This window comes from Chelmon rostratus, chromosome 5, assembly GCF_017976325.1.
Source record: "Chelmon rostratus isolate fCheRos1 chromosome 5, fCheRos1.pri, whole genome shotgun sequence".
Taxonomy (NCBI): Eukaryota; Metazoa; Chordata; class Actinopteri; order Chaetodontiformes; family Chaetodontidae; genus Chelmon; species Chelmon rostratus.
Window position 1 is genome coordinate 2,231,689 of NC_055662.1, and position 13,882 is coordinate 2,245,570.

The following is a 13,882-nucleotide window of genomic DNA, read 5'->3' on the forward strand; positions in this document are numbered from 1 at the left end:
ATTTTTCACCTGATGGTGGCGCAACAGCAAGAGTAACAGAATGATGAAGTTATTGGACTTCATCCTGAGGGGATGCGACTGTCTGACCCAAACATCATGGCAGCCAATTTACTTGTTGTGGAGACATTTCTCTCTCTACACCTGATCATTATTTTTATCTTATTTCATCCTTTCGCCCACCTGATCATCTGCGCTGTGTTGGAGAGGGACGTGACGTCACGCGCAGGGGCGGGAATGGGGCGCGCGTGCTGCTGGTGGCAGGCACAGGTGAGCCGCAGTCTGGCTGAGAGTCGGGGAAGACATGGGGAAGCTCCAGGAGTTTGAAATCGCTTTTGACAAAAACAAAGTGGTGTACGGTCCGGGCGACTCTATCTCTGGAACCGTGACGGTGAAGCTGGGCCAGCCGCTGCAGTGTAAAGGTGAGATTCCGTCCACAGCGGCCTTATTCCGCCAACCTTTGCGTACCTGCTGGGGAGAAGTCGCCATCGCTAAACAAGGAAGTGAGAGATTTAGCCAAGTGACCTGGGGTAGTTCAGGCCTCCCGCACCAGGACTTCGCTTTAAAACTAGCCTGTCCTCTTTGAAAATCACTTACATGTTCACATAACACTCTGTGTCTGGGGTTTGGGTTTAAAACTGGCTTTTTTAACGGCATTGTAAGTCATTTCCTCTGGGACTCCTCCACAATGTTATGTAATATTCCTGAGAGATTTTAATGTGACCTCATTACAAATGTGAGTGTTGTTGTCTGTTGTATTAGACCATGAGCCAGGAGACAAGTCCCATCCCACAGAAAAACCTGACCACACACCAACAATCCACTCCGGACTGGATTTCAAACTGTTTTCCCCCTTAAATATAACATTTATCCAGGTAACCGTTCACTTGAATGTACATTTAAGGTCGTTGTCCTGTGAAAACTACACATCTCCAAAATCAGCATTAAAACATCTCAGACAAATAAAATCAGTCAGATATCAGATCAGACAGTTGAGATAATACAAGAACAATTATTATAACAACGTGGGATAAAAATCTAAAGATAAGGCATGTTTCAAATAAAACTGTGCTAGCTTTATGAAAAAGCTTTTAAAAAAGATATGTTCTACCATGAGTTGTTGTAAAAGTTATTTATGTTTGTTCATCTCATTGTCTTGTTTTATAAAGAGATGTTTTGATGTTACATTTTTTCAGATAATCCAGTGATTGATGAAGCAGGAGAATTTTGGAGATTTCATCAGTCACCAAATTTTGAGATACGTGGTTTTCATTGAAACGTGACTGCACACTGTCAAAATTAGCAGGGAAACAGGAAGACTTCTGTTTATTCATTTATTTATGTATGTAATGTTCTAAAATAATTCAAGTCGAATAGTGAGTCTAACTGTTCTGAAACCCCCCAAACTGCCAGAAGAAATCCAGAGATGTCCTCAGTTTCCTCAGTGGTAGCTTCATCCTGCCTCAAGCGATGCCGTCTCTTTCTGTGGCGTGTGCTTGTACTATTCGAGTTAATCAGAGTTATTCCTGGATGCGAATGCAGAAAGTATTCAGTTGTGATTGAATTTCACAATCAGGTGTTCATTTGTTTGTAAGATGCAACTCCTTCCGGCTTTCCTTTGCTTCCTTACTTCTTAAATGTGAGGGTTGCTGTTTTTTTCTGTTTTATATCATTGTAAATGTAATATTTTTAGGAGTTGGACAAAACAAGCAAATGAAATGCAGCACATTGGGCTCTGGGAGCATCTGATGGTCAATCTATGCAAAGCAGTCTGTTACGGAACAGCTACGGAAAGATAATATATAAAAAAATCTGTTAATTGCAGACTAAATTAAACTGAATGATACCCATGGGAAAACAGGGCATACTGTACTACCTGTATCAAGTAACCTGTAAACACAGACTGAAACTGAAGGAGGCTGAACTGGAAAAAGGAACCTGGAACTGGCACTTCCATTGAAGAGCAACCTCTCTTCTAAATGTGCGTCTTTTGAAATTCAAGATCACAAAGGCTTTACCGTTTACTGACAAGGTGGTAGATGATAGAGAACGTGTTTGTCAGCGTCTGCGGACTTGGTGGGAAAAGCTTTTCTGTGTTTGTGAGTTTCTGTTTGGAAGCTCGCGGGGGCTCCAGTCTGTTTACATTCCTCCTCAGGTAGAACCGGTCAGACTGTCAGCTTCACAGCACTACCGCCCGGGAAACAGACTCTCATCATGCAACAGCTTGAGTCACTCATGGATTATGAAGTGGGTTAGGCCCTTAGATAAGATGCACATTACTATTAACACTGCGTTATCACTGTTCACCTTTGATACAGTGGATATGATAAAGTTACTCAAGAACTGTTTCAGAGGTGTGGAAACAGAAAAGAATGAAACAGCTCTGATGCTGTTTTGATGACGTTGTGTCTGAATGGGTGCAAACCCTGTCGAATGTGAAAAAAAGTCACAACAGTACAACACTAAATACAGATCAAATGTGATGTTTGTGTCTTGTTTTGAGGCCCTTTTTTATCTGCTATCTTAATGTGTTTGCTCCAGATCTCACGAGAAAGTGCTGCTGAGACAGAGACAGGTCTCGAACAAAGTAAGATTTCTCCTGAGTTGCCTGTCTGAAATAGACTGAGGACCCTCCACTGGTTGTCGCTCATCGTAAAATGGCGGGCAGGTGACACAGATACAGGAAATGACTCTTCAGGGGGGCGTCTCAGTTCCTAAATCATCTCCCAACAGTCTGTAGTTAACCGCTCATGTTGTTCATTTGCTCCTAACCATAGAAGATTTATCAGATGCCCCCTTTATGTAAACCTGCTGAATGCTGACAAGATCCTAATCATACAATCATAATCTCAGTTGTTCGGGCTGTGAGTTATCCAAATAATGCATAACCCCAGAAATCCAAGGGAAATGGGTTTAGAACTAAGATTAGCAAATCAAATGGAGACTAGTGCTGTTTAATCTGTAGAGAAAAGGGCATAGAAGTGAATTATTAGACTCAGTGTTTCAAAGTGAACGTGTCGGCTGGTGACTGGATAAAAAGAGTTTCAGGAACACAACTGTTCATGATGACATCCTAATGGAGCGTTGGACACTTGTATGTACATGACACAAAAGATTGTTAATAAAAATCTTCATCATTAACATCTTGCATATATGGCAGGGATGACACTGTATCCATTGTAGTGGACCAACGTTCTTATAAAAAGCCGACAAATATTTTAAAAAAACAAAACTTAAAATGCTTTGTGGATCAAAACTAAGTACAAATTCTGATCACGTTTAAAAGACTGGCTGCTGAGTCATGTGATGTTTCTGCAATCAGGACAAAGACATTTATTTCAATATCAAAAGGTGAATTTAGTCACTTTGTTGGATTTATGCATGAAGGTTTCCTTCTTGCCTCAGATCAGCGTTAGTGGTGCTGCAGTGGAAACTCAGAGGTGATTGAGAGATTCTCGCTGAAGTGTTCTGTGGGATTCGTAGTTCATTTTTCTAAGCACTCTATTATATATCTGTCTTTATGTCAGGGTCATTTTTTCCTCAACACAATTGCACATTGTTTCCACTGATGATGATTCACCCACAACAGTTTCATGTTCATCCAGCAGCTGGATTTTTTCCAGCAGTGGGTCAGCTGATATGGAAGAGAATAGAGAAAGAACAGAACTCTTTTTGCCTCAGCCTTGTCTGCTGGGTTAGGCTTGGTGGTCTGTTGAGAACGAGCCCACCTGGGTAACATTGAATGTGTTGACAGTACTTTCTCAGTCACAGAACTACAAGAGTGCTGCCTTTCATATTACTTATCTTTTTCTCTGGGCGTCAGTGTAACATACTTGTGCTTTTTTGGTTTTGCCCAGAAAGGAAATGACATTAATGACTCTGCCTAATGATATAATTCTGTTATGAAAAGTGTTTCATGCTTCAGCTGCTTAGAAATGTTGCTGTGGCTCAAACCTTGAATGCAATGTCTGTGTATTCTCATCTGCAGCCATCAAAGTGAACTGCAATGGTTTCTGTGGCATCACCAGTAAGGTAAACGACACAACATGGACGATGGAGGAACAGTACTTCAACAGCACCGTCTCGGTTGCAGACAAAGGTACGCTGCTGAACAACTGAAATGCTAACTGCAAGACTGATTCAAAGAGTTTGATTCTATTGTGCAGTTAGTATCAGATAGGTACTCTTTACCACATCAGGACAGTTCATACAGAGCCAAGTGTCCAGTCACTGATTCATGGGATCAGTTGGTCTTAAATACTGTCTTATGAGTTTGTTTACCACAGAAAATGTCACAACACACAAGGTGAAAAAAAATAGTTCACACACTCCACACTCAAAAAATATCTCTACGCTGTGGAAAATAAAACTCATGTGGTTAAAAGTAATTGAAGTGTAAAGAGTGCAGTAGTGAAGGTTCCTGTTTTCCACTGTGGACAATGCATGCACCCCTGAGGCATGTCTGCCTGGTGGGAAAGAGCAGGCCGATTGTTAATGTTTCCACTGACAGATGTTATCTGTGCTCTCTGTGTCCCGGACAGGAACCCTGAAACAGGGAGAGCACACCTTTCCCTTCAAGTTCCTCATACCAGGTAGGAGCGTGGAGTGATAGGATGAACACTTGTCACTGCACATTCTTTCCTATTGTGTGTGTGTGTGTGTGTGTGTGTGTGTGTGTGTGTGTGTGTGTGTGTGTGTGTGTGTGTGTGTGTGTGTGTGTGTGTGTGTGTGTGTGTGTGTGTGTGTGTGTGTGTGTTATCCTGGCGTTTCACAGCCTGACAGACGTGTCCTGGCATGTTGATATTTACCCTAATTCTCCTGTGGTTCAGCCGCAGTGAGGATGGGACTCTTATCCCATCATTCACTGGGGCTTATCAGTGCTGTGTGAAACGTTGTACTGATTTCCAGTATTAACCAGCCCAGCTTATTATATAGACACTAGTTTGAATTTGAACATTTTAGATTAACAGCTCTTCTAATCAATTTTCTGATATGAGCAATGGCTCCAATGACCATGTGTGATGTGAAAGGGGTCGCTCACTTTAAGAGCCCACAGAGAATTATCACACACTTTCTAGCCTCTTTCACCTGATTGAAGTGGTTCAGGGTCTTAACTGTTGCACTGTCACCGCTCTCATTAGAGCAGCAGGCGGCTGAATTTAGTCAGAAGGCTCTGACTGTGCACTACTGACTGAACTTTTAGGTCGCTTCAGCAAAAATCTGGTTCGATGGGTCCTCCTTACCTGACACAACCAATTAATGAAGCCAAACAGAATTTTAAAAGCTGGTGTTTGGTCATTGCATCTATTCAGTCGTTGCTGTGTGTGGAAGATAACTTATTTTAACAATATTGGGTTATGCTGGCATTGACATTGTATATACCTCTCAGTGTCTGTAGTGTGATCATGTTTCTTATGATGGTGTCTTTCCGAAGATTTTAACTCTTTTTTACATTTGTTACTGTGTAGATTATTGTGTTGTTTGTGTTGTGTTGCTGTTTTCTTTTTGTTCTTGTGACTTTTGGGACCCGCTTGAAAATGAAACAATGAATCTGAAAAGGTTCATCCTGATGCAGTCAATGTGAACGTAAGAAACTTGAGTAGTCAGATGATCAGATAGGCTGGAAAAAGCCACAGCCTCCAACTTACATAGAAGAGAAAACAAAGGTGGAGTAAGCCAACAAGTCAAGTGTTGTCCTGTGGAAGTGCTTGATGGCAGCACTTGGTGACAATTTACCAGAGTGGCTCTTTAATAATTTAGCGATCCAGAATGAGACCAATTATTGAAAACCTTCTGAAGCAGGATATTTGAATAAAAGAAGACCGGGGTATGCCTCCATTCCATTTCCACCACCATGTCACACAGTATCGGCAGCTGTCAGTTTGCTCCACTTATTCATCACAGTGCAATCTGTGAGAGCACTCCCTGATGACGTCAGCAAAGTTTTGGATGGACTGTTACATAACAACAAGGAAATGTTGACTGTGGCCAAACCATGAGTTTATTATTAGGATACAAAACTGACATGTATTATCAGAAGATAATGAGAACGTTAGGTTGCATACTAAGAAAACAGTTTGGTGTCTTAATGGCCTTTAAGACATTTGAATTACCCTGGCTGCTTATACACAAACAACTGAAGACTTTTTGACTTGTTTTATTTTGGTAGGTATTTTTTTTAGCACAGTCATGAGTCTTGGAGAGCAGTACAGCTTGTCCTTCACTTCCTGTCTGCATATTGTTGCCATGGTTTATTATGATGGGCTCCTACACATGAAAGAACACAGCCAGTCCTTGTGTTTAGCTTTTGTGAGGCCACTTACCTGCTGGATTTTTCCAGGTAAAGCCTTCTCCATGTGACATCACATAAACTCAAAAGCAACCCAACCGGTCTTTTTACTGTTCAGCTGGATCTAAATCACATCATTTGACATGCTTTCATCACTAGAGTAGCCGCAGGTGTATCTGTAGACACCCCCTGAAGCCTCGTTTTAATGTTTGCATGGAAAGTCGGGAAAATAACTGGTCATTTGTTAGGTTTTTCAAAGATATGGAAGAAGAAAAATCTCTTTTTTGTGACGGTAAACCATTGTTATCTTATTACATATTTAGCAGTAATGCTCAGCTTTGATAGAACATAGTCAAAAGGTCTGTCTGCTGTATCTCTGTTGCACAAGAATCAAACCACTTATTGAACATTGACCCCAGTCAAAAAGATGAAAAGGAAAATGGAAACTGTGCACTAATCCTGTCTTCTGTATTTGCTCTTGTGTAATAAAATTAATACGTGTTTGACTTCTTTCCCACAGACTCTGCTCCGACGTCTTTTGAAGGCAACTATGGTAGAATTGTTTACAGAGTGAGGGCTTTTATTGACACACCAAGATTTGCTAAGGACTACAACACAGAGAAACCTTTCTACCTGCTGAAGCTTCTAAACCTCAATGAACTGCCAGACATATGGGTGAGAAATGTCAAATCAGCAGCTTGTGGTTTTAGCAGTTGTTTTAAAACTGTTCTGTGATCTGTGTGTTGTCTATTCTGCGGGGTTGTTGTTGATGCGTTCAGTGTGTACAGATTTAGGTTTTGACCTGGTTATAGGTACAATGGCACCAAACCTGGCATCCTCCAGAAGTGGAAAGTCGTTGTTTTGCAGTTCCCAGGTCAACAGTCACTTTGCCCAGCTTTTGTTCACAAAGAAATAGTCCCAACATATCACTTCCCCTTAAAGCACAACTTGTTTTTACTTCTGTATTTGTGCTCTGATACAACAAATAAGATGCAACATGTTTTAATAGTAATTCAGCCAGTTGAACTGTTTCCCTGGAATCAGTTTAACCGATCTATCTATCTGTCTATCTAGCTAGTCATCTAACTAAGTAAGAAAACAAGTGTATTAGGATGCTGAAATGTTCATTAAACAAACCTCTGTATCGATGTCAGTCTCGATAAATTCATGATGTTATAACACTGCCCTTCTCCATGCAGGGCATCTGTTCATCTGCAGTGACCCAGCAGTTCACCTACATGCTGATGAAAACAGGCACAGTGGTCCTGAAGGCCCAGACAGACATGAAGGGCTACACACCAGGCCAGATCATCCAGGTGATGGCCAAAATCCACAACCAGTCTGGGAAGACCACAGGCAACATGGCGGCCAGCCTGGTGCAGGTAAACACTTATTACTGTTACTAATCATGTTACTAATCAAATAAAGCATACATACTTAAAGCAGTACATTACTTACACCTTAGTTTTGTAATGTATTGAGGTTATGTTTTGCTCTTTGTGTTGCTAAGGTCTTTATTTTAGCGCCGTGCTTAGTTTTTGTATCGTTTGCCTCTGTGATGCATCATTTTTTGCCGTTGCAATGAATGTTCTCTCCACTAGTCCCATATTCCATCTGTTAACATTGTATGTTAACAGAAAGCCTGCCTCCCATAGCTGGATAGGTCACCCTAAAAGGTAAATTTAACAGCCAGAAAAGCAAACAAGGTAGCTAAAAGCAGCTAAAGGGTGTGTAGAGCTGCAGAGTTTCGTTGATATGAGCATATATGCTCAAATGCAACAGATTCATTGTGAAAGGACAAGGCTGGAATTGTTCTATACGTGTGATAATAAATTCTTGCATATCCCACCGAAAGACCAAAATCGCTTTAGTCTGCCACCTACTCCTGCCTGAGACTTCAACCTTAAAAACAGGTCACAAACATTCCGTTTCATTTTCAGCCAGTGCAACAGTGTGGCTCTTTGATGTTCTCAGTAGTTTTTTGGACAACAATGGACCACTGTGCCACAGAGGAGGACGATATCACAGGCTTTGGATGAACACACAGTACTTGTGAAAAAGGAAACGTTCATTGTTGCTTTGGGTCTTTTGATAGGATTTGTTGACAATAAGAAAAATGTGGACATGTTGCCAGCCTTACTGTTTACTGTCAAATTATTGGTAATGCTGGTGTAAGGAAGCTCCTTTCAAATGATGCATAATGCCACCAGCCACCACTTACACCACATATGTTATTATATGAAGGATATATTGTTACTTGAAGTAGACTTGCACTGCTTTTGTAGTGCTTCTCTTGCTATTGCCTGTTAGACTGTCTGCTGTGAGAAAGCTCCTCCTCTGTTTTAAGAGGCTGACTCTGTATCATTCGACAACTACCAAGAAAACTTTTGACATGTGGTTCATTTGAAGGTGCTTAGAACAAGCTTTTTCGTATTGCCCCGTGTTAGAACAATCACATGCAAGCGTAAGGGAGATATCAAGATCAAAGCTGTTCTGATCAACATTTTTATATTAACAATAGATCAATAGACTAATGTAATGTGAAAGAAACCCAGAGAAAATGATCACCAAATGTGCAGTTCCCCTCAGCTCTGTGGAGTTTTGTAGCAGCTTTCAGGTAACTCTTCTGGCTTTTAGGCTACTGACTTTTCTGTTTTGGGTGCTTGTTCCCAGCAGCAGTCGTTAGCAGCTGTTTTCAGTAGACCAGCTCTGATAAACCTACTGTACACCGCCTGCCCAGCACCGAAGAGCAGACACTGGGTCAGAGGCTAGCTGGTGAACATAGTGGAGCAGGTTTTTCAGGAGGTGGTGGAGCCTAAACCAGAGCTAAAAGAGAGGGGATATTTGACTTATATTGTTAAGGTGGTCAGAAACACTCCTTCAACTGAATGTTAATGTTGTTCTGTGTCCACTGGATGTGGAAATAGCTGTTTGCTAAAACCATAGCCATGTCAACTGTATATGGTGATCATATGCCAATGTTTTATTTTACTGCTTCATGCAGTGCCCGCGAGAGGCTGAAACATTGATTCATAGATTTAGGTGAAAAGATAAAGTACGAATGCAGAAAGACTTTAAGAATGAGAATTTGTATTTTCTAGTGTACTGACTCCAGTTTATGAATCTCCATGTTTGTTTTCAGAGAGTCACCTATGAGACAAAGAAGCCCACCCATGACGTGAGAACAATTGCGGAGGTTGAGGGTGGCGTGGTGAAAGCCGGCAAGGAGGTGGAGTGGAAGGAGCAGATCATTGTTCCTCCTCTTCCTCAGTCCTCCCTCGCTGGCTGTGATCTCATCAAGATTGAATATTATGTCAAAGTAAGATATGCTGAGCCTCTGTTCCACTGTCAGCAGGATTGTCTCATAGCACTGTCATGTTTGTTGCATTTAGACAAACAGTAGGCCATTTGAAGACCGCTTGTGAGGGACATCTATTATTACAGCACCTTTCATTAATGCACCTCCTTCTGTAAAGCTGATGGAAATTTTACAGACACCATCACTTCAGCTGATTTGAAGCTGTGTGTTACCGATTACAAGCCTTAAAAGGTTTGACATTCTATTTGCATAATTATCAAAACAATAGTTACTAGATAAAGTGAGAATGAAAATAACTGAAATATTTGCATTGCTTTTTGGATGAGCGCAAACAAAAACCATAGAAAGCAATCAGTATTAATGAGTGAATTTCTGAGAAACTCAGTGACGCTGGTGCTGCGTGAGTTCTTGTAGAATTTTATGGAACTAATTAAACGTAACTTCTCTTTTCCTCTGATTAATCAGGTCAGTCTAAAGTCTCCAGAGGTCCAGCTGACGTTACCCATCCACATGGGGAATGTCTCAATAGACAAAAAACTGCGCCCTTCCAAACGAGCAGCTTCTGCTCCCTCTGCTGCAGCTGAAGATACACCAGCCTCTACCTCTACCCCTGACGCCTCCACCTCTGCCACCACCCCCACCCTGCCCCCTCGGTCTGCCCCAAAACCTGCTCCCCGCCCTGTGCCCCGCTCCAGGATGTCCTCCCATAATTCCCCCAGTGCTCCTCCAGCTGAGTGCCACCTGGGAGCAGAGGGTGGGACTCCAAGTAACGATGGCTTCCCCAACAAGCGCCAGTCTCAGCTGGTGTCACCCAATGCTTTCAGCTATGCCCCTGGCCTCTTTTTCTCCCAGGGCCAGCAGCACAATGGGCCTGGCACTGCACCTAATGAGCCCATGGCCAGTGGGTCCACAGGGGCCACAGCACCTTACCCCCCCGGGGTTGCTACTTCCATGTCATCACTACTCATCCTGCCTCCAGACTACGGCAACTCCGCATATCCGCAAGGTCAGTTGGCACAGGCTCACTTCATCCTGGCTCTGTCCATGAATGTAAAGCAGAATGTAGAGAAGAACAACTTGGGACTGATCGCAACACCTAATCATCATCAGTTCAGATGTTCAAATCAGAATGCATACAAACACTTAAAAACAAATTAAATCAGTGGAAAAAATGAGCCATCGTTTCGTCAAGAGTAATTCTGAACACTGAGTGACATGTTTACAGATAAGTATGGTAACATTTCTTCCCAGGGAAGGTTTCACAGATACATATACACTCAGTGGCCACATTATACACCTGTTCAATTCAATAGCTCTGCTATAAATTCTACCTTTATAAAGCTTCAAATGTTCACTTTTATTGACTCTGTCAGAGGAGAGGTAATTACCTTTAATGTAAGTTTTGTGGATGAAACATCACAAATAATAAATATACAGTTGAATTCACTCTTCTTTGACAGTGTCAACAAAAACTGAACATTATAAACTTAGTAAACATTAAATTCATGGCAGATGGTAATGGATTTGACTTTATAACGCGGCGGTTGACCACCATCGAAAGTTGGCAGTTCAATCCCCGGGTCCTCCTGTCAACATGCCTGAGGGACACTGAGCTCCATGTTCTCCTGATGGTCCTGCCACAGAGAGGCATGTTGTAAAGTGCTTTGGGTTAAAGATGTGCTGTATATGAATACAGTCCATATAAAAAACAAAAACACCCTGTGCCATGATGCCAGCCAGTGACAGAACATTTGATTTTGCACACTGAAATGACACTGTAGTCATCTGCAGTCTTTCTTTTAAGCTCTGGCATAACAGTGTTACTGTTAACTCCCATAATGCTCTGTATCACTTTCATGTATTCAGTTTTATTCCATTTCTCTCTGACGGCCCATGTAGACCACTTCAAGGGGTGATTTAGTTTTGGACTTCTCTAAAGTCCGGGTACTCACAAGAATGCTTAACACCTTTTAGTCACTGTAATGGGTCAAACTCCAAAAACACAATTCTGTCCTTGTATCCTACTTTTCCTATAATGCATCTGGACAGATTTTGTTGACCCTCCATCCATTCCTGCAGGATCCTGACATGAGTAGAAGCACTGGTGACATCACATGAGCTGACATTTCAGTTAAAATGGGCTTCATCAAGCAGTCATTTCCTCTGGCTTTCTTTGGGCAGACTGTGCTATTCTCCTCTGTAAATCCTAACTTTACTTTACTGTGTGCAAAGTTGTAGTTTCCACTGGGGAAGGGGGAGCATGTCCTGCTTATCTTTATATTTACAGGGTCATTTTGGTCTCTCCAATCAGAGTGCTCTTACTGTCCAGCCACCATAGTCAAATCAAAGAGGTGAAGACTTGACAAAAATGTTGATATGTGCTTGTCTGAGCCGCCTACTGCTCAGAGAAATAAGCTTAAGGAGCAGCAGCGAGTACTTGGAGGACTCGTGTGCTTTGGCTTTTGCCTCTCAGGCTACACACTGCTTTCCTTATCTGATTTGAGTAGGACATCGGGGCTGTATGCAGCCTGAATGGAATACTGACAATTTTATTATTTGGTTTGGAAGAATCATTTGATATTTCTATCTCCAGTTAGTATTTTCCTAAAAAGACACCAGACTGGAACAAAGTCAAAGGCAAGATATTAAAGCACAGAGTTAGTCTTTGTAGTAAAGACACACATACTGTACAATATTATCAGTCAGAAAGGATCAGGCATCTATAAAGAAAACTAAAAATGACTGGAAATAGGATTTGCAATTGCAATTATTATTATTTACATGCATTTGATTTTTTAACACATTGTGTGTGTGATGGTGTCTGTTACAGAGGCTCCTCCTTCTTACGATGAGAGCTGCAACACATGAAGTGGATGAAGAGGCATCAACCTCCGAGATGATGATCAGTTCACTCTGATATCAAACAAAATGTTGAAGTAAAACTGCAGTTCATGTACCACGCTGATTGTTTGCCTGCTATTTCAAAACTTTGGAACTAACGTGAACAAATTGATTGCCAGACACGGAGGAAACCCGACGTGAGCGGGTATGATAAGGGTTTTTTAGGCCTTAACTCACAGATTTTGTAAAAGTTTCAAGCTTTTCTAAATGTAAGAGAATCACATTTTGAATAGAAATGAAAGTGAATTGTGTGAACTCTGTTGCCCAGTGTCTAAGTCCCTTCACTAATCTAACAGGGATCATTCTCTCCTTCAAACCAGCTTCAGCCAATCAACACAGCCTTCCTAAAATCCATGTTTGGTGTACTTTTAGCACTTTGAATGAAAGGAAGGAGAGCGGGAATATGCAGAGTTTTTATTTGCTGTTCTTTGTACAGTAACAAGAGGCATGTTTTGAGTTGTGGATTATTTAGATGACATCTGTGATGTCAAGTGTGAAAGTTTCTCATCTCCGTTACTGTTTAGTATCTCCAAATAAGAAATTAACATTGAAAACAGGTGAAATTCTCTTTATTCTTCTGGCATATTTTTCTTTTTTCTTTTTAATATTTAATGCTGGATAAACTGGTTTGTTTGCCAAGATATTTTTTAATTTGTCTTTGATCAGGAGTTTTTGATTTTATGATGATAAACAATCCAGATATTGCTGTTGCAAGTTGTCTACATATACATATTAAGATTTCAGCCTTGTTTGCCATGTTACCTTCAGTCCTTGAACTGTGTTTAGTAACTGTAGGCTTCCTTTGAGGAATGGTGTTGTGCAGTATATTCTTCCCCTGCTGAACGTGTTTTGGTTCTGTATATGCCAGATATCCTTTCTGTGTCTGAAGTCTGTTAATGGATGTACAGCTGAAACATCACTGTCACATGAGGATTTCTTTGGCCCTTGTTGATGTACTTCACACCATCTGTTTTAATCACAGTGTTTTGTGAATACATTTTCATATTTCTTAATCAAGTTAAAGCCTTCAAACATGCAAAAAGACAACGTTATATTTATTTATTGTTTTGAGTGTTTTCCAACTACTTTGTGGAGCCCAATAAATGTGTTAAAACCACTCTTGTCAAACAGTTTCACGTTCTTCTGACTGTGGCCGTGGGATGGTGTTTTTGTTGCTTCAGAAACATCCAGTTCTGCTTTCTGATGCTGTTTAAAGAGGATGTAACTTCATTAATTCATAACGTGTGTATTCATGTTAATGTTAATTCTTGTTACTGTTACTACCAAGATTGTGTTTAGAATTGGACCAGATAGATCGACAGACAGACAGACAGTTTATCTATGGCTCCATCACATCAGTCACAGTGAATGGCTGT

The 13,882-nt window shown here is 41.2% G+C and overlaps 1 protein-coding gene across 1 annotated transcript; it reads left to right on the forward strand.

Moving 5' to 3' along the window:
- Positions 1–240: 240 nt before the first annotated feature.
- On the forward strand, positions 241–13,623 carry arrdc1a (arrestin domain containing 1a). The gene is made up of 8 exons (XM_041937438.1): positions 241–419; positions 3,986–4,096; positions 4,539–4,589; positions 6,807–6,961; positions 7,486–7,668; positions 9,429–9,605; positions 10,071–10,611; positions 12,436–13,623. The coding sequence occupies exons 1-8, from the start codon at positions 302–304 to the stop codon at positions 12,471–12,473; spliced, it is 1,374 nt and encodes a 457-aa protein (XP_041793372.1). The 5' UTR covers positions 241–301; the 3' UTR covers positions 12,474–13,623.
- Positions 13,624–13,882: the final 259 nt, after the last annotated feature.

What these genes read in the sequence shown, in the direction of transcription:
- arrdc1a (XM_041937438.1), top strand. Translation starts at nt 302, where the DNA reads ATGGGGAAGCTCCAGGAGTTTGAAATCGCTTTTGACAAAAACAAAGTG. An exon ending in AGATTGAATATTATGTCAAA is followed by an intron (nt 9,606 to 10,070) that starts GTAAGATATGCT and finishes CTGATTAATCAG; the next exon opens with GTCAGTCTAAAGTCTCCAGA. An exon ending in CAACTCCGCATATCCGCAAG is followed by an intron (nt 10,612 to 12,435) that starts GTCAGTTGGCAC and finishes TGTCTGTTACAG; the next exon opens with AGGCTCCTCCTTCTTACGAT.